Source organism: Brachyhypopomus gauderio, chromosome 3 (genome assembly GCF_052324685.1).
Source record: "Brachyhypopomus gauderio isolate BG-103 chromosome 3, BGAUD_0.2, whole genome shotgun sequence".
NCBI classification, from domain to species: domain Eukaryota; kingdom Metazoa; phylum Chordata; class Actinopteri; order Gymnotiformes; family Hypopomidae; genus Brachyhypopomus; species Brachyhypopomus gauderio.
Genome location: NC_135213.1, coordinates 41,372,520 through 41,394,098, shown reverse-complemented (window position 1 = coordinate 41,394,098; position 21,579 = coordinate 41,372,520). Strand labels below are relative to the sequence as shown.

The window sequence follows — 21,579 nt, the reverse complement described above, 5'->3', positions numbered from 1 at the left end:
AATGGGTGCCACCACAACCCCTGGGGGAAGCACGGTTTCAGGTGGACTGTCAATGAGAGGAGGTTCCCACTGACGAGACAAAGCGTCAGGCTTAGTGTTCTTCGAGCCCAGACGGTATGACAAAGTGAAATCGAAACGGCTAAAAAACAGGGCCCACCTGGCCTTTCTAGCATTGAGACGCTTGGCCTGCTGGAGGTACGTCAGGTTTTTGTGGTCCGACCAGACCAGGAAAGGGTGACGGGCTCCCTCCAGCCAATGCCGCCACTCCTCTAAGGCCATTTTAACGGCCAGGAGTTCTTTGTCCCCTACGTCGTACCGCCTCTCCGTAGGGGTGAACCAATGCGAAAAATAGGCGCAGGGGTGCAGCTTAGGTGGTTCCCCAACCCTCTGAGAGAGAACCGCCCCAACACCCAAATCAGAGGCGTCGGTTTCAACAACGAAAGGGAGCTCAGGGTCAGGAACGCGCAACACCGGAGCACTGGTAAAAAGGCCCTTAAGCGTCTCGAACGCCTTCTGGGCTTCAGGGGTCCACGTGAATTGCCCCAACTTTTTACTAGTAAGGGAAGAAAGCGGAGCAGCAAGGGAGCCAAAATCCCTGATAAACCGTCTGTAGAAATTGGCAAAACCCAGAAAGCGTTGAACCAAACGAACGGACGTGGGCACGGGCCATTGAGTTACGGCTTTGATCTTGGCGGGGTCCATTGCCAGTTGACCCTTAGCGACGATGAACCCCAAGAAGGCCACCTCGGAGACGTGGAACAGGGACTTCTCCAGTTTTACGTAGAGGTGGTTCTCTAGTAACAACTGGAGGATGCGGCGAACATGTTGCTGATGCTCTTGGACGGTACGGCTATATATTAAAATGTCGAGATAGACATAGGCGTAATCGTCCAGAGCCTCCCTAAGTACACCGTTCACGAACCGCTGGAAAGCCGCGGGCGTTTTGAAAAAAAAAAACATTAAATAATGTGATAACAAAGCAAATTATTTCGAATCATTTCGAGTATAAATTTTTTACTTAAATTGCGAGCGGCGCAAGGGTCCGCGTGGTGAAAACGACGTAATTGCGGTGGCTCCGCCCGTGCGCGAGGGCCTCACGCGCTGTCGATTCACGAGGTCGTGCACCTCTCGAATTTTGTACTAATCATCTATGAATACTGAACTCACAAATGAGTTGACAGTGTATGAAATGATGCCTGAATTAAGTGCAGAAGAAAACCCCCTCATATGGTGGAGGACAAATGAGAAAATCTTACCCCACCTTGCTCAGTTTGCCAAAAAGTGCTTGTGCATTGCTGCTTCCAGCTCTGCTTCAGAGCATGTATTCAGTACATCTGGGCTCATTTGCACAACTTAATGAGGAGCACATTGACATGCTGGTGTTCCTTGCAAAAAAGTTAGAAAATACAAAAAAACTTTGAGCTGCATGTTACAGAAATGTTCTCTTTATGGTTGAAAAACTTGAAACTCTGGGCAGCTCAAAGTTTTTATATGAATGTGATAAGTTTTAGTTACTTAACGTTGTTTCAATAAAATACACTTTTTGTACTAGCCTTTATTGACTTCTAAATGTGAGTGTACTACTATTATTTACATTAATTTATATTAATGTGCAATTATTTATTTTTCTGTTTTAATGTGGTAGGGACTACACCTTTTATTTATTTACAAAATACAATATTCATTTGTTTGTTTACAAAAAAAAATAAAAAGGCTTTAAAACGGAAATGAGCACACTATCTGACTTTGGTATCGAATTTCAATATTTTTTTAAGTATCGTATCGAAGTTGTAATTCTTAGTATCGTGACAAAACTACAAAGAGCAGCACATCCCTTCTTACACAAGTAACCACATTTACCCACTTACATTCGCTTAATTCTTTTACTGAATTATTTGCTCATTTTTGATCAAGTAAACTATAACTTGCAAAGTGCATATGTACATCGAAGTTCTTCAATAAATACAAGTCTCCGTTCATCTGCGGTAGCGCAGCGTCAGTTTGCAGTGAGGAGTTAAAACCGCAGTATTGCGTTTATAGGCGCAATCAAATTTAAAGCGCGGATTTGCCCGTGACTCATTAAGGCGAGGGTGGCTTGACTGCTGTGTAACATATTCTAGTTAAAGTTAGTAGTGTCATGGCTCTTAAGTGACGATACTGTTATTAAAATGTAAAAAAGCTCTAATCCTAACCATAGATGGCTGTCATAAGAGATAGATATCGAATTAGCTACTTGGCTAACTACTTCCCCTGTTATGTACAATATCAATTAAGTTTATTTTATTCATTTATTCATTTATCTAAAGTTTACCCGCACTAGGCTCATCACAATAATTTGTGTGAACCCCAGTTGTGTAATTATCTAGCCGGTTCATCTCTCTATGCACTTATACTCTCTCTAAGTGTTGCAAGCACTCTCTGCTTGACTGTCTGTGTTATCAATGCTTGTATGTGCTATGGGGATTTTTTGTGTGCTCACAGACTGTTGTCCTGTTGCAAGAATAATCTGTGATCATATTTTTTGTCTCCTCCTAATGTTTACCTCTATGTGTCTCCCCTAATCTATCAATGGCGGCGCTCTCTTGATGCTGTGGCCACTCTGGGATCTTGGTGCTTTACACCGTGGCCCTGGGGGAACTGAATTTCCCACTTGTGGGATCAATAAAATGTATTCAATAAAGTATATTCAATTAAACTGGAATGAACTAAAATCATTTTACAAAAGCAATGCTTTAATGATATTTTAATAGTTTTTTCTTCATTCACAGTATCAGTATGGTCAGGGTTATTTACAGTATGGTATGGTTATTTGTTATTTGTCATCCATCTCTGCAAAGTGCACAGTAAACAAGTGTTGTAAAAACTCTAATTATGAATAAGGAATCAACTTCAGCCACCAAATAAGAAGCTGTGAATAAGTGAATAACTTCAGTGTCTTTGGTGTCAGAAAATAAATAGGCACACCATTATACGTTCGCGTGACCCCATAGTATGATTTGCTGCATACTATAAGAACCAGTAAAATATCCAGCAGTAGCGAACCGTGACCATTATACCTGGGCCCGCTACCCCCCCCCCCCCCCCCCCCCCCCCCCCGAAAAAAAAAAGTTTCCTCTCCTAATTAACTGCAATTAAAAAATATAAAAAATTGAGACGACAGTAGGCTACAGCTTTAAAAATGCAGTAAACAATAATATAGATAACTTCTTAAGCAAAATAAGGTTCCAACAAAATAAGGTTCACAGCTCCGTGTTCCTCGGAAGCGGAATATGTAAACAACGTGCACGAGGACATCAAAGGAGTGAATCGAAACTAGGTAGCGGTGGTACGCTAAAGACAGCTAGCGTCTCCACAGTGGGCGGAAATTATCATACAGTTAAGCCCGCCCACTAACACGGAAGATATGATTGGTCAATTTTGCTGTCATTTGAAACTGGTATTGCGCTGAATTATAACAGCCAGGCCCACTGTAAACGAACTGCGGGCATCACAGTCCTGATAGGGGGAGACACAGACTCACAGGCTTCCACTTAACCCCTCACCTTCAAACAGATTGAATAGACACAGGTGAATAATTTATTTGCTTATATTTTTGTAATTGTTTAGATGTTGATTGTCAAACTGTAGTAGATAAAATAAAATTGGATAAATTATATTATATATATTTATGTTTTAAGAACATTTTAGGCCCTCTGAGAGCACGTAGAGGGCCCTGACGGTTCCCCACTGATATCCAGTATATACTAAGTGCAGTATACAGTGAATAGTAGGCCATTTTGAAAATTGCACTTGTGTTTTGATATCATGCGGTGAGAGTGAACAGGGGCGGACTGGCATACATTACTACCGGGGATTTCCCTGGTGGGCCGATGGGTCAGTGGGCCGGTGGGCCGCCGGTACCTTCAGCTGCTGTTTTTAAATCTCAGCTAAAAACCTATTTTTATGAACTGGCATTTGAGTAGTGAGAGGTGATTTTATTTGATTTTATTTGATTTGATTTTATTTCATTTACTCTGATTTTAATCTCATTTTATTTCATGTATTTTAGTTCTTGTTCTTGATCCTTTTATATTGTCTTTTTTTTCGTTACTTTTATGTACAGCACTTTGGTCAACGAAAGTTGTTTTAAAAGTGCTCTATAAATAAAGATTACTTACTTACTTACTTACTTAACTCAGCCCGTGGAGGAGCCATTGACGCGCACTGCGTCCCCGGCCCGTAGTCACGCTGCTGTTTAACGGTGTTATTACCTTCCCCGCTCCAGTCACACTAACCAGCTCAGCGCAGGCCGCGGATTGATCCTGTAAACACATGAACGAGTTGGACCGGGCCACGGACTGGGCCAGCCGATGCGGGCTGACGGTATGCAGCGGAAATCAGAAAAAAAAAACAACTTGTCCCAGAAAATCCGGGCCGGACTACGAAAACATACTGTCACTTATTAATACAAGTAGTCACGAACTGGAAAAGCCTTGTCCATACTAATGCCACATTAATGATATCTCCCTGTTTGTAACCCACGAGTGACAAGAGAGAGACGCCAGTTACACACTGACACTGCTGAGGGTCTAACTCATCATGTGATCCCTCCGCCACACGGTTCACACTACTGAAATGTGAAAAAATAGGTCCGCATTGCCGTAAAGATGGAGCTGTCTAAGCCAGGGTCTAAACAAACTACGAAACGTAAAGGTGGCGCTGAAAAGCTGAGAGAGAAAAGAAAAGCTGCAGAGGTTACTCACTGAGTGAACAATGTAGGTTTCAGTAGCTTTCCAGTCGTTTCCCCTGTATTTTGCCAGACAGTATATATACTGTATATACACACATTATATATATATATATATATATATATATATATATATATATATATATATATATATTAGTGAACCAGTCTGTCGGGATATAGTGGGCCAGTCTGTCAGGAACTCCCGGGCCACTTTTTCCCCCTGAGAGTGAACGATGTTCACGTTCATGGTTTCAAAAAATTAACATTCATGCACAACATTGGCCATAGGTCGAGGCACAGTTAGTTTATCTGCCACAGGCCTCAATTTGGCAATAACGACAGTCACATCAGTGCCAGATAAGACAGAGAATTCTGCCACTTTCTCATTAACCTTTCAATATGAGCGAGTGCAAATTCACCATAAGGACTCGTCTGCTACCTTTCAAATTAAATCTATTGAGCTCTTCTGTGGCCATGTTAAAAAAAACCCTGTACTCCTTAGCATGCTATTGACTGCCTGAGAAAATAAAATAAAATAAAAATAATAATCTTTATTTGTATAGCACCTCTCATACATACATACAACTCAAAGTACTTTACCCAGAATAAATAAAAAAACATTACAAGGAAGCAAAGATAAAAAAAAACATTAGAAGAAATGAAAGATAAAAAGAAACAAAAAATAAACTAATATAATAAAATGAAAAATTATTAAAATAATATCAATCAATCAAATTTTATTTATATAGCGCTTTTTACAACAGTTGTTGTCACAAAGCAGCTTTACAAGTGCCGAGTCCTAGCCCCCAGTGAGCAAGCCAAAGGCGACAGTGGCAAGGAAAAACTCCCTAATTTTTTTTGCATGAGGAAGAAACCTTGAGAGGAACCAAGACTCAGGGGGGACACCCATCCTCCTCTGGCCGACACCAGTCACCATGACAACAACAACAGTTTAGACAGAAAGAAATAAAGAAAAGGAAAATATGTAGTAATGTCCATCATGGTGTAGGCTCATCGGGTCAGGTGGCTGGCACTGGATAACTCGCTTGCCTCTCCTCATCTCATTTTTCCTCGAGCAGGCGGGCAGCGATGTGGATAAAATAAAACAGGGAAAATTAGCTCTGTATGAGGACATATACAGGACAGATAAAATTAAACACATTTCTGGAGTGTGGCAGCAACTCCAGCATTAAGTTAAACTATTACAGCCTAGCTATAAAGGCAGAACCAGAAGGTAACATAGGCTTGGGGGCATTCTGAGACAATGGCATCCATCCACTGCACTGTCAACAAACTTGAGTGACCACGAGCAGTGACAGGATGACAGCACTAGCACCCCAGTCTACCATAAAACCCTTCGTCTATGAAATAATACACAAAATAATATAATAGTAAAAAATAATAAAATAAGATGGCAAAACTATTAAAATAATTAGAACAGACATAAAATGTAACTAAATAAAATAATGTAATAAAGTAAATAAGATGGAAAACTTTAAATCAGTAGAATAGACATAAAATGTAATTAAGTAAAATTATGTGATTAAGATTAATTTACCATTAAAGTTTCTTAACTAAAAGCAGATCTAAACAGGAAGGATTTGAGACTCTTCTTGATGCTGTGCAGGGATGAAATATCTCTGAGCTCTTCAGGAAGAGAGTTCCAGAGTTTTGGACCATAGTAGCCTAAAAAAAAATATTACCACGTGCTGTACGAACATGCATATAAGATGCGTCATGTTAATTATAGATATGCAGTTTTGTACATCACCAGCAGGGGGAGTAACTAAAGTCTGACGTTCATCAACGGAGTGGTGAAACGTCATCAGTGTGCGCCAGAGAAGCGTGCGTTCCACGTGAAAAAGTGGAAATATGGCACCAGCATCCAGCAAGCGGGATCCAGAAATTTTCTTAGCACAAAGATTAGCGTCGAACGAAAAATCTACTAGGACGAAGGCTTTAAAGACGCTGAGGAAATACATAAGCCTCCGGTCTCAAAAAGTCGAAGGTAAGTTGTCGCAATACGTTTATTGAGCTAATGAGCTGGCTAGTTAGCTTTATGCTAAACTATGGTGGATATGAAAATATTAATACGTTGTGGCTTCATGTTAATAACTTTGAGTGACTGTGAGGTTTGCGTAGGTGTCGAGGTTAACCTATTCCAATCAATATTCAATTGTTACACGTGCCATTGTTTAACACTTGGTGCTATCTATCTATCTATCTATCTATCTATCTATCTGTGTATGTGTGTGTGTGTGTTTACTCATTTATTAATTTAAAGGTGGTTTCTCGAGTGCGGATCTATTGAAAATATGGAAAGGACTTTTCTATTGCTTGTGGATGCAGGACAAACCGCTTCTACAGGTAAGATTACACATCTGTGTGAGCCGAGACAACCAACCAACGAACTCCTGAGTCCCTCTTGATCCAGCAAATGAAGACTTGAGCAGAGAAGCACAGCGATTTGTACCTGTAACCCGCCTCAGCTGAATCCACAATAATTCCAAAGAGAAGTGCTGTTCTTTTTCTCCCAAGGTCTTCATTAAATACATTTTCCTCACTTTTCACTCCTTCCCCAGTCATTTTGCTATATAGTCACCACTAAATTGAGTGTAGCTGATCAAACCTTCATGTCCTCCAATATGACTGGTCATGGTGCTGTACTGTTTTTCCTTGTCCACAATAGACATTTTGACCTCAATCTGACTGTTGGTCCGCAATCTTGGTATTTGAAGTGCTGTTTGTGAGGTTGTAACAATGGTTTTGATATTTTGGATCTCAGGAGGAACTCTCTGACCAAATATCCAGACTGATGCATAGCTTCTGCACCACAGACAGCCGTAAGTACTACGAACGTTTAGTCTTGCCTTCAATATTGGTATCTCGAAATGATTGAACATGAACACGGTTCATTTGCCTAACACATTTATTTGGTAAATATTGAGGTAAAAGTTTTGTGAATAGGAGTTGTCTTGTCCTTTTCACTAGGCCTTTTAAAAAGTAAAATGCATAGCAAATATGTAAGAATAAAGGGATTGTTGTGCTAAATTCTCACAAGATCATTGGATGAACCAAAGTACATCTGTACTCTCTACCAGTCCTTGCTGTAATAACTGTACACTATAACGATTAACAGTCTGATTTCGTGAAGCTTGTCCTGCATGCAATGATCCAATCAAAACGGCTGAAACATGAATAGTCGTTCATTTTTAACCATGTCTTGTTTTTCTCATGTCAAAACTGTAGAGTTGCTGTATTTCGAAACTTTTCTTCAGACTCTGAAGAGAGAATGGAATGGTATTGACAGACTTCGCATGGATAAATTTTTTCAGGTCAGCCCTAAAATTATGAATTTGCACCTAAACCATTACTACTTGGTATAATTTATGGTGTAATTTTTTACATCAAGCTGCCAGGTTCTTGGATATAGCTGTCCAGTGTTTCACCAACAGTTACTGTTCCAGGCTCAAATAGTAATGTGGTTCACTCTGGGCATTTATGACAGTGTGCTTGGTGTTTTCTGGGGAAACCTGCCAAAAGAGACTAATGGGCCTTAGACTACTTGGTGCTAAACAGTGCTCTAATACTTGGGTGGGAACAATTTCTAGGCCCAGGGTTAGGGATTAGGGTTAACCTAGGGTTAGGGTTAACCCAAGGTAAGGGGTTGGGGTAAACCAAGGGTTAGGGGTTAGGATTAGGGTAAACCAAGGGTTAGGGGTTGGGGTTAACCAAGGGTTAGGGGTTAGGGTTAGGGTAAACCAAGGGTTAGGATTAGGGTAAACCAAGGGTTAGGGGTTGGGGTTAACCAAGGGTTAGGAGTTAGGATTAGGGTAAACCAAGGGTTAGGAGTTAGGATTAGGGTAAACCAGCGCTAACAGCAGCACATCAGCCTCCCAGCCCACTCACTGTAGAGCATTACTAAATGCTCCAAAACCTGAATCTGTTCTCACCAACAACAAAGGGTTTGGAAAAGCACAATCACACAAAAGCACAAACAGAAGTAGTAGTAGCAGTACTAGTAGTAGTAACAGTAGCAGTATTACTAGTAGCAGTAGTAACAGTAGTGTATCAGTAGTAGTAGTAGTAGTAGTAGTAGCAGTAGTGTATCAGCGGTAGTAGTAGCAGCATTAGTAGTAGCAACAGTAGAAGCAGCATCAGTAGTAGTAGTAAATGTAGTAGTAGCAGTAACAGTAGCAGTAGCAGTAATGTATCAGTAGTAGTAGAACTTTATCAGTAGTGATTGCACATTGTTGCCTTGTACTTGTGACAATTTCGTTCCTGTGGGCTCTCTGTGTAAAACACCACAGCCTCAAAACGCACTGCTGCTCACCATTAATGTTTTGATGCTTAAAAGGTCACTCGGCTGCATACTTGGTGTGGATGGTATTTTTTTTTTTTCCTTATGCTACTTGGGATATATCTAATAACAACCCTAACAATAAACACAATGAGAAATGAGATCATGCAGGCTTATTAAAGGGGTAATTATAGTCACAGACAGCAACAGGTGTAAATCGGTACTCACTAACTCGCTAGCTGTATCACTAAGTTCTTGAAAGATGTTAATGTTAAATGTAGTCAGACTGTGAAAGATTGTTTATATCCACATTATCAAACCTTAAATATCCAGGTATTTTAAAAAATTCCACACATTAGGAACCTGCTTGTCCTTAGTCATTTTGATGCCATCTGAATGCATTAGTTTCATAACTGAGGAGATATGTAAAGTATTTAATTACAAGCATCCCCAAATAACATATCCAGTACAAATAGGTTATAATGCAAATGGTTTCGGAGCACTCCTATTTCTTGGGTTGTAATGTATAGTATGTTTCTGTAACCTTGTGTTTTTACTATCACTTTCCATAAAAGCTGGTTCGCTTTGTCTTCAGACAAGCCTTTGAAATGCTCAAAAGGAGAGAATGGGAAACCAGGTAATGTGTTTTTTTTTCCTTTCATGTTACTCAAATTTAGCAATAAAAATTAGGTGAATAATGTTTTTTTCTTTTTCTCTAGTATGGTAAATCACTTTTCAGAAAGGTTTATGGCACAGCTCTTTCAGAGTAAAGATGGTGTTCCTGATGGGCTTGTGTTGCATATTTTGGATGTTTACATGACTGAATTGGCCAAGATTGGTTCTTCAGAGGTAAGAGTTTGTGAACAGTTGGAATTCCTTTATTAGACTGTCTGATATTGTTAACATGATCATATTTACTCATCCTTATGGTTTAACTCTTGTGTTGCTGAAAGGAGGGAAAAAGTTAGTTGATATATAATTTTTTTGCAGCTGACGGCAGATCAGAACTTGACCTTGATTGACCCTTTCTGCAAAACCATGGCCAAAACCAAAGAGTGAGTTACTCAGATGGCTGCACTGTTGAAATAACCAATGCACTGCTCGCAATGATGACTCCATTTTTCCTTATTTTTCTGTCCTTTTCCTTCCTCCATTCCAGTCGCCTACTGGTGACTTCAATTTCCAAACACATCTTCTCCACCATAGTAGACCAGGCCCCCTTTGCTATAGAGGACCTGATGAAGGAGCTGTATCAAGGAGCAGACTCTGATTCTCTTAAGGCTTCTGATGATGAAGAGGAAACGTTTGATCAAAGTGACCTGAAGATGAGCAGGAGAGCAAATAAGGTTAATGGTAGGTCAAGTGCCATGAAAATAATTGTCCTTTGGCCTTTGCACAAGGGCCCAGCATTGGCAACTTGGCAGTGGTAGGGCTTTAACTGGCAACCTTCTGATTACTAAAGCAGTTTAACCACTAAGCTACCTACAAATACTCGTCATACGTTGTAGAGGACGTGAAGCTGATGTTTTTAAATAAGAACCTATAGTAAATAATGGTGCATAAAATGGAGTGAAAGGACAAGATCACTGAGAGAAAGATCATGCAACAGTCATGGGAGTGATTCCCATCTACAACACTGGGCACACATGCTGTAGCTCCATTACAGGTACAGCAAGTTGTTCACGCCCCTTTCTTGCTCTTAACAGTGTTCCAATGACATTTTCAGATGGCAATATTTAAAATGTCATTTCATACTTTTCACAGGCAACATTTAATGTATTTAGAGCTATGAGGGCAGAAAAAACAACAAAAATCCAAATATTAATCATGATCTTGATTTGAGGTCATGTCACCCAGCAGTAAGCTCTACCACTATGAAGCTCTACCACTATGAAGCTCTACCATTATGAAGCTCTACCACTATGAAGTTCTACCACTATGAAGTTCTACCACTATGAAGTTCTACCACTATGAAGTTCTACCACTATGAAGTTCTACCACTATGAAACGCCTACAGTTCAACCTCTGGATCTTCTGGCTCCCCGTGTTCTATTGGTGTTTCAGACTAGTGTGTTGGTTTTGCTCTCCAGGTGTTCAAGAGAAAAACAACCAAGACAGACAGGGTGAAACTCCAGATATGGAGGATGTACATCCCCATGAGGACTCGGACAGCGAAGATGCTGAGCATGTTCTTCAAGTGAGTGCTTCTCATGGAGATTGTGATGGAATTATGACATTTCACTTTTATCCTGCATCAAGCAGCACTATGGAATGTTTTTTCCATCATGTCTCGTTGCAGTTTGACTATGCTGCAATAGCGGATCGGCTGTTTGAGTTGGGCAGTCACAAGAATACACCAAACTTCAATCGAACTAGAATGTACAGCATGGTGAAGATGTAAGTAAACATTATTTTCATGTCATAGTTACAAATTGTAAATTCTATCATCATTATATCTTGTGCCTTTTCTCTTTTTCCTTTCCTATGCCCTCCAACCAAGATTTCGTGACTTAAGTGAAGGTAAGGGATCACGCCAACAAAAACGCTAATATATAGATAAATAAAAAAAAAGATGTATAGCTCTCTCTCTCTCTCTCTCTCTCTCTCGTGTGGGTGTGATCTTTACAAAAATACAGTAGAAATGGGATAATGACACAAATAAAATAATAGAGAAGTTATACTATAACACATGAATTAATGAAGCAAAGTCAGGCAAAAAAGCTTTGGGTAGTTTGTATGGTGGTCCAGTTGTAAAGGCACTTGAGCTCACCGATAAACCTCATGTTCCAAAAAAAGATGCCTGTAAATTTTAAAAGGATTAGAAGAACTGTTAATATACTTATCACAACATACCTGATTAGAATTACCAATCTAACATGCAAGAGATACCGGCCATTTGATGCTCTATTGATGTGAGTGGGTGTGTATATGTATGTGTGTGTATATATAGAGAGGGCTGGAAGTGATTTAACAATCTATTCTAAATTTATGTAATGTTTTTCAGTGTAGCTACTGAATATGTAAATACATTGGCTTTGAATAAACATAATGCATAATCTTAACAATCATGGCATAAAACTGTAAGGCTAATTTATGATTAAAGCTTCTCTCACCAAGTCTGTGTCTTCCATCTAATGACCAGGTGTCTTCCCACAAAATGAGGATGAGGATGGAGATAAGCTGGATTCTTCAGATGATGAGCTGTTTAACAAGAAGAAGAACAAACAGAAAAGGAAGAAGGAGAAGAAAGATGAAGAAGGAACTTTTGGCAAGAAGCAAAAATGTAGTTACTTTCAAGTTGGTGGTATTTCCATGAGAAACTGAATATTCAGCATGTTCTTCAAAAGGATCAGCTCTAGACCTAGATCAGTTATAGATGGCATGTCTTTTACATGCCAGTATTTAGTGTTAACAGTGTTTTCTCTTGCTGCATGTACTGTATGTACATCTAGGGCTTTGCATATGCTTATGATCACAACATTTAACATTTAAACATTAATTGCAAATGTTTTATCTTTATTTGCTGAAATATTTGTGCGTGAAGAGCACAAAGTGACTTGCTTTAATAAAGAGCCTGTATAGGAGACCATCTATATTAGTAGTATATAGTTCACTTGAAAAAAGTTTTAGTGAACTGAGAAACCATTAATGGTTAAATTATAGGTTTTATAGCAAAAATAAATACAGTTCTTATTAGGTAATCTTAATTATTTTTTTGGTCTTGGACATTTTACTGCTCAGTGAATTAAGGAACAGGGTGTGAGTGTTCAACAGATTTTCAATCAAAATTAACAAAAAATAAAGAAGCATTTATATTATATTACAACAGTATCACAAAGCAGCTTTACGGAGTCCAAGCCCCCAGTCAGCAAGCCAAGGGTGACCTGTGTCGAGGAAGAACTCTCTTAAGAGTATGAGGAAGAAACCTTAAGAGGAACCAACACTCAGGGGTGAAACCAATCGTCCTTTGGCCAGTCACCATGACAACATTATAATAATAATAATAATTACTATTATTATTATTTGTATAGCACATTTCATACATACATGCAACTCAAAGTGCTTAACAGAATAAATAAAAAGAAACATTAAGATGAAGCAAAGATAAGACAAAAAGAAAATGTTAAAAGAAATTAAAGATAAAAAGGAAACAAACATAATAATTTGGCAATTAAGTTTTCAACCTAGACTTAAAGATACTGTGTCAGAGTCCCAGACACATTCTGGAAGGTTATTCCATAGTTGGGGGGGGGGCTTATAAGAAAAGGCTCTTCCCCTCCTGTTACCTTATTAATTTTTGGAACTAATAAAAGGCCAGCACCCTGTGATCTTAATGGACGTGGGGGTTCATAATAGGAAATAAGTTCCTGGAGGTAATCAGGAGAAAGCCCGTGCAGTGCTTTGTAGGTCAGTAGAAGAATTTTAAAATCAATACGGAATTTGACTGTATGCCAAGGTAGGGCTTATGAGACTTGGCTAATATGATCAAAATTTCTAGTTCTAGTTAGAACTCTTGTCTGCGGCATTTTGTCTGCGGCATTTTAAACTACTTGAAGTTTATTTAGATTCCTATTTGAGCATCCCGACATGAATGACGTACTGTAGTCTAATCTGGAGCTAACAAAGGCGTGAACAAATTTTTCTGCATCATCCTGGGATAATGAATTTTTCAGCTTGGTAATCCTATGGAGATGTAGAAAAGCTATCCTAGTACTATTTATCTAATGATAGAATAAAATGCAACACTGAGATTTTTGGCTACTGAGCCAGGTGTAATGGGGTAGTCTGCAAGATTCAGCATTAGATCTGGTATTTTCTTCTCTGTTTTTGTCTCATTAAGTTGGAGGAAGTTTAGAGACATCCAGCATTTAACATCTCACGCAGGCCTCAATTTTCCCTAATCTGGATTTGTCATCAGGTTTGGTTGATATGTGAAGTTGAGTGTCATCTGCATAGCAGTGAAAGCCGACTACCGGTAACTAGCACACTGTAAAAAGAATTCAAGTTTCACCAACATAAAAAATCTTAGTGACCCATCTAATTTAAGCTCTGCACATTGCAAATTTTAAGTTCTGCTGACAACTACAGAATTCAATCTAATTAAAGAAAATAAGTTGAGTCAACGAAATGTTATATATTAACAAAATACACCTAGTGAGTCCAACAAAATGTTTTGTTGTTCCAGTTACAATTGTTTAGTTCAGTTAATTAGTATCTAAGTTGCCCAAACTATACATTTTATGCTTTATGAAGTAAATTCAAAATATACAGAATATAATTAAGTAAACACTGAAAAACAACTTTTTTTGACAAATGCATCTTATTTGCATGTCAAAAAGTAAACATAAAACATCACCAAACAGGCATATGAGAGCTGCTTTATAAATGTAATAAATATTGAAACGCAGTTGACTCAAGACAAGAATGAGCTATGAGGCCAACGTTACAATATAAATAAAAGTATCAGACATTAACTGAAATGTGCACAAACAAAACTATATTGATAAATGATTAACATTACTTGACAACAGAACATAAATTACCAAACACATAACCCATACCTAACATTGGCAAAAAGAAAATATAGCAAAGCTTAAAAAATCCTAACGGAACCCTTTGCCTTTTACTTGCATGAATATAGTTTACTTAGAAACGTTTGAATCAAGAGGTTTGACAGAATTTCTCTGGTGGCAAGAACATTCGAGAAATAATACACACTACACCTTTGTCAACAATGTCTATATACACCGCGCAAAGCTGTATGTGGTTGGATAAAGTATCTAAAAATTGCCCTCAGCTATAAGAACTTAATTAGAAATCGATTGGGCTTCAGCAAATGCTTAATTACTTCGTAGATCTAGCTAACTAATGTTTGTCTGCATGCTAACAGTTTGCCCAAGTGACGTAAAGGTAAATTTGAAAATGACAGTTTACATGTAACGGTTAATTAACCTTTAATCAGTTGTTGTTAACCGTGACAGTATTCGCACTAGCATTACTAAACTCAAAACAACTTGTTGCCTTAGTGCTAGTTTTGATAGCTATACGTTTGGAAAATATGTTGAAATTAGGGTTGCAGCGGTAACCGGTTTCACGGTATACCACGGTATTAAAATGCACGGTTATCATACCGTGTGCGTTTACTTATTACCGGTAAAAAGCAACCCAGCGGACAAACTCACCCGCGCATGCGCAACTCCGCTCCGGTTCAGCTACTCAGCACACTGCAGTGAGAATGGCAGAAAGCGCATCAGACTTAACACATTTTTTAACAAAAAAAGGCTAAACTAAAATCAGCGGCGAAAATGATGTAATCGCGGTGGCTACGCCTGTGCGCGAGGGCCTCGCGCGCTGTCAATTTGCGAGGTTGTGCACCTCTCGAATTTTGTAACTTCGCGCACACCGCGCCTTAGCGCAATGAACAAAGTCATGTTTGCTGGGTTCATAGCCTACATCATTACAAGGTGAAATTCAAGCACTTGTACGTCACTTTCAAGGTCCATTTCAATATTTCCAAGCACATTAAACTTAAGTTAACTATTTATACATGTACTCAAAATGATTTGAAATAATTCGCTTTTTTATCACATTATTTAATGGTTGTTTATTTTCAAAACGCCCAATCTTAATGTCTTCACGTTCTCTCATGTTTCGTCCTGGAATTACAAGAGGCTCGTATTTGTTAATATTTGCCTTAGTTACTTCTGACTTCCGCAGACATATATCGTTGGCCCCTGCATGTATAACTATCCTTGAATATCTATCTATTGGCTGACGGTCTAAGGTTGCAACTAATGTCTGGTGCTCTGGCTCCCTATAAACAACTGACTGTAACTGCCCTATCACTAGGGCAGACTCTTGCTCTCTATCACTAATTTTGTCTTTAACATTAGTCTCTTTTGTTCATTTACATTTTGCAGCTTGTGAAGTTGTTGGGAACCCAAGGGCCGCAAGTCAAACCACTGGATCATGCACTTCAGAGGGAGAAAATGAAGACAAACTACAAGCCCAGGATAACAAACCAGGTTTACAAAGGCATGTGAAGGCCAACATCATTAAATACAAAAAAAGCAAAGGCAAAAGCCTGAAGTTAGATATAATGGAAGTTGGGGAAGAAGCCGCACCTGAATCTTTTTTAATTTCAAAAGACATGCATAAAGAACTCGGTGGTGATGAAGGGTTAAAAAATCACCCCGTTCTAAGGACAGTATTGGAGGGCTCAGGTGAAAACGAGCAAACTGCTGTTCTATCTGGCAATGGGAAGAAAAGTAAAAAAAAGTATAAAAAAAGTCAAGCTAGAAAACCAACCTTCGAGTGTGCAAACGACGTCTCTGAAAACATCCAGCGTTTGGAGGACCTTGATGATCTTGCTCCACTGAAGAAGAAAAAGAACAAAAGTGTGAGCGCAGATGAAAGGAGCAGCACAAGCTGCACAGCAGGTAAAACATGCAGAGAAGCTAAAGCACCAAAGAAGAGATGTGCAGATAAAAGACCAGAAGACCCAAGTGGAACATTCCCTGTAGAAATGACTCTGTCAGAAGATAAGACACGTGATGATGCTTGCATGCCGGGCAAAAAAAAAAAGAGGATTATAGAGATGAGAGCTGATGCAAAGATCACAAACACTCTACTAGAGAAGATTCAAACAGAATGTATTTCCTCGAACACACCAGCTGCTGAAGTGATTACAACAGAACAGCACTCATCACATCATACCGCTCCATTTTTGATGAAAAAGAACAAGAAACAGAAATCAAAAGGTAAAACAAGAGAAACCAGGAATTATGGAGATGTAGACATGACACCTGACTGCACAAAAATTAAGATGAATTACATTGGTGCAGAAAAAGCAGACGCTGTTGAACTTTCTGAAGTCAAGTCACTGAAGAAAGAGAAGCAGAAACGCGTTTCATCAGAACAACAGGGATTGGAAGTAGAAGTGAGAGAGACTGAAGAGCCACTGCGTACAGTGCAATCGTCCTGCAGGCCCCTTAAAAAGAAAGTCCAGAAGCGAAAGATGCAGTTGGCAGAGTGTCTGACAGGAGAGCGGGACAGTCAGTCTGCACAGGACACACGCAGGACCATGGAGCACCAGGATGCGGATCTCTCCTTCACTGCACTGCCCAACAAGAAGCTGAAGATGAAAACCTCAAAAGCAGCAGCTGGTTTGATCTCCTTCCAGGGAGAAACTACTCCACCCACTCCACTCTACTGTAAAACCAAACCAAAAGGCCCCGGCACACCACTATCCATCTCCAAGGTACACATCTTCTCAAAATTTCAGAATAGATTTATATATATATTAGTGGTGGGCAGATAACGACCCACCACTAATTAAATTTAACTTGCTTGCAGACCGTTTTTATCTGTGTGAGATATATGAAAATATTTAGGACGTATATTTAGACTATATTTTGCTATTTTTCTTGATCACTGTTTGATACTAGATGCAGTTTATTAATTTTTTTTTATTAATGTTTATGTGAACAAGCAAGAAACCATTGCCAGATAAGTGAAATATTTTATTGGGTGAGTAATATAGATAGTTGGTATACTTTATGTATTCTTTTATAGTGCAATCTTCACTATAAACAATGCTATTATAAACAAAACATGCACTCTCAAAATCCATCCACATAGTACAGTAAATGCTGCACTAGTGTTGAAGAAATTGATTAATTGAAAATTAACTAGAGAAAAACATTTGTACTTTTGAACACTGTTTTAACTGGGGGCATCACTGAAGTCTTATTGTTGAACACTTAAAATTCATTAGTCCATCATGGATTGAGACTCTTAATATAAGGATGCTAGGTTCTGTGTTAAATATTTATTTGGTTTTATGCAGTGCTTAGTAGGCACTGGGGAAAATTTCCCAATGTTTCCCAGTATTATTGACATCCGAGACAAATAGTCAAAAACATGCAAACAGCCTTTAGCAAAGACGGTTCCTGAAGCAGCAGGTTTGCTGGTGCACAAAGAGAATGGGCTTCACAGGGCTGTAGTAAGTCAGACCTTTGTGAATTCCTTCCCCATCAACATCTCGGAGTGAAATATTAAAAACCTTCCTCTACTTCATCCAGTTCATTAGCAAAAGGAAGCCTTATTAATTGGCTGGCAGAACTGGTACTTTGAGTCTCAGTCTCTACAGATAACCCAACATCTTCCCAGGTATTAGGATACTATCATATTTGATATTCACCTGAAAACTTTGACCAAGTAAACACTTATCACACGAACTGTAGGATATTTTAGTGATCTAAAAAAGGTAACCAATGAATGGCCAGAGAGATGGTAATCTTCATTATTATTGGGAAAGAAATGTATACAAATCCCCACGAATAGATGTATTTAATGTCATCAGACATCTGCATGCTTTAATTAACAAATCCCTTTGTATTCAGGTCTGAGGATGTAGTTTGTAGCCAATCAGGCAGAGTTATACGGGGAGGGATGAGCAGACTCAGTCTGATTACACTGTGCCCAAGACCTCCACCAATGAGAAATTCATCGTAACTGTTATTGAATATATCCTCAAGCACATAGTCTTGTATAACCTTACATATTATCTAGACTAATCATCTCCTCATGCTTGCAAGGAGTATAACAGTATAAGTGAAGCAGTATTTTCCGTTGAACATTGGCATTAAAATTTGTCCAACACACAAGAAGTGTCTTTGTTCAGGATGTTTTTATTTATTGCTTTGTGTCTGCGTTTTTCCATTTACAGGTATTCCATACTCCACAGTCTGAAACTAAGAAAGTGACTTTTGGACTTAAGAACAACAAAACCACTGGTGAGTTCTGTGTAGAACTGATATGTTAGTTTTGCTGTGCTGCCCTACTGTATTTTCACAGTAGGAAGCATTTGTTGTTGTAGTTCATTTACTACAACAATGTGATTTTGTCCTGTGATCAAGTGACATCATATTGGGGTTTTCTCAACTCTGGACAAAATAGGTATGACACTGAAACAACTTATGTGTGGAGCATAAATTTCTTTGGTGGATTATATTCTATGTTCTATATTCTATGTGGATTATATTCTATGTTCTATATTCTATGTGGATTATATTCTATGTTCCACATGCACAATTTTGTTTCTACCTGCATTTTTGTTCTCTTACCACTCAGAACTTATTAGTATAAACTTACACAGTTGTATCTTACACTGCATTATACACTGCTCAAAAAAATAAAGGGAACACTCAAATAACACATCCTAGATCTGAATGAATGAAATATTCTCATTGAATACTTTGTTCTGTACAAAGTTGAATGTGCTGACAACAAAATCACACAAAAATCATCAATGGAAATCAAATTTATTAACCAATGGAGGCCTGGATTTGGAGCCACACAAAATTAAAGTGGAAAAACACACTACAGGCTGATCCAACTTTGATGTAATGTCCTTAAAACAAGTCAAAATGAGGCTCAGTATTGTGTGTGGCCTCCACGTGCCTGTATGACCTCCCTACAACGCCTGGGCATGCTCCTGATGAGGTGGCGGATGGTCTCCTGAGGGATCTCCTCCCAGACCTGGACTAAAGCATCCGCCAACTCCTGGACAGTCTGTGGTGCAACATGACGTGATGTGTTGCAGGCAGCAGATCACTCTCCAGACTCTGTCACATCTGTCACATATGCTCAGTGTGAACCTGCTTTCATCTGTAAAGAGCACAAGGCGCCAGTGGCGAATTTGCCAATCCTGGTGTTCTCTGGCAAATGCCAAGCGTCCTGCACGGTGTTGGGCTGTGAGCACAACCCCCATCTGTGGACGTCGGGCCCTCATACCTTCCTCATGGAGTCGGTTTCTAACTGTTTGTGCAGACACATGCACATTTGTGGCCTGCTGGAGGTCATTTTGCAGGGCTCTGGCAGTGCTCCTCCTGTTCCTTCTTGCACAAAGGCGGAGGTAGCGGTCCTGCTGCTGGGTTGTTGCCCTCCTACGGCCTCCTCCACGTCTTCTGGTGTACTGGCCGGTCTCCTGGTAGCGCCTCCAGCCTCTGGACACTACGCTGACAGACACAGCAAACCTTCTTGCCACAGCTCGCATTGATGTGCCATCCTGGATGATCTGCACTACCTGAGCCACTTGTGTGGGTTGTAGAGTCCGTCTCATGCTACCACGAGTGTGAAAGGTAGCACCAACCAAAGGTTGGCTACCACCAACATTCAAAAGTGACCAAAACATCAGCCAGAAAGCATAGGTACTGAGAAGTGGTCTGTGGTCCCCACCTGCAGAACCACTCATTTATAGGGGGGGTCTTGCTAATTTCCTCTCATTTCTACCTGTTGTCTATTCCATTTGCACAACAGCAGGTGAAATTGATTCACAATCAGTGTTGCTTCCTAACTGAACAGGTTGGTTTCACAGAAGTGTGGTTGACTTGGAGTTATATTGTCTTGTTTAAGTGTTCCCTTTATTTTTTTGAGCAGTGTATATACATACACATATACACATGCATGCATACACACACCCAACAGAAATTTCTAAGGAAAAATGTGGACAAATGTAGAGTTTTTTTTTCTTCAGATTTAACCTTTAAAATGCTATTCATAGGAAAATGAATTATTTTTGGAATATAAACAAACGCACATCAAAAGTATTTTCAAGATGTAGTATATGGGCACTTTAAAATGTGTATCTTTAAAAAATCTTATGTCTTAGCATTGAAGTGCTCCTGATTTTGATCATATCTTACAAATCTCATATTCATACTTTTTTTCTGATTCTTTTTAAACTTTCAGAATTCAGGAAGACCGATTTGAGCTTGTTAGTAAGTCCTGTGGGCTCATCTCGTGTGGCTTTTGACCCTAAGAAAATACCAGTGTCCAGCGTGCTGAAATCACCTACGTTGTCATCTACTGTCAGCGTGAAGAAAGCTGTATTCAAGAGAAGACCAACAGCAGCAGATTTCTTTTAAGATGAGCAAAATGGAAGTTTTTTCTTTGGTATCTGCTGTTGCTGTTTTGACTGAGGAATATAATGCCTCGGTTTGGTTCAGATGATTTTAAAATGACAACTGACTATTGTCTTTCCTCTTAACATGAGTGTTTGTTCACCTATGGTTTGTGGAAAGGCCTGCCTAACTTGAGTTTCTTATAACAAACTCACTGGTGAGACAGGTGTTGCTTTTATTTTTTATACAAAAGAACAGTGTTTGTTATGCCTACTAGTAGAGTGAGTTTATTTAAAAAAAAAAAATTGACTTCTTCCATTCCTTAGTGATATAAGTGAATGCTTGCCCATTTTTGAAGTCTTCAAATTAATTGGTTTTGTAGATTTGTCTTTTCTGAGTATAACTTGATTAAAACTCACTTCCCTTCAGTCTTCTGTCTGAGGTGTATTGTTCAGCCCTTTTTGAGACTCTTAGTTTCCTAAACAGGAAAGGTAGCTGTATTGGTTCTTCCCTCTTGATTTTTAGTTCAATATCACAATACATTATGGAAAAGGTCATTAAAATGTTGACTGTTTGCTTATATTAGCGTGTTTAAAATTAAATTCATTATAATGCTTTCTGAGTATATTGTGTAATAAGATCCAACA

The 21,579-nt window shown here is 39.1% G+C and overlaps 1 protein-coding gene across 1 annotated transcript; it reads left to right on the top strand.

Annotated features, from left to right (window-relative positions):
- The first annotated feature begins 4,937 nt into the window (after positions 1 to 4,937).
- rrp1 (ribosomal RNA processing 1) lies at positions 4,938 to 21,549 on the top strand. The gene is made up of 15 exons (XM_076998436.1): positions 4,938 to 6,734; positions 7,011 to 7,093; positions 7,512 to 7,569; positions 7,976 to 8,061; positions 9,602 to 9,663; positions 9,746 to 9,875; positions 10,017 to 10,081; positions 10,186 to 10,379; positions 11,117 to 11,223; positions 11,326 to 11,423; positions 11,527 to 11,546; positions 12,169 to 12,309; positions 15,947 to 17,286; positions 18,757 to 18,823; positions 20,781 to 21,549. The coding sequence occupies exons 1-15, from the start codon at positions 6,599 to 6,601 to the stop codon at positions 20,954 to 20,956; spliced, it is 2,763 nt and encodes a 920-aa protein (XP_076854551.1). The 5' UTR covers positions 4,938 to 6,598; the 3' UTR covers positions 20,957 to 21,549.
- Positions 21,550 to 21,579: the final 30 nt, after the last annotated feature.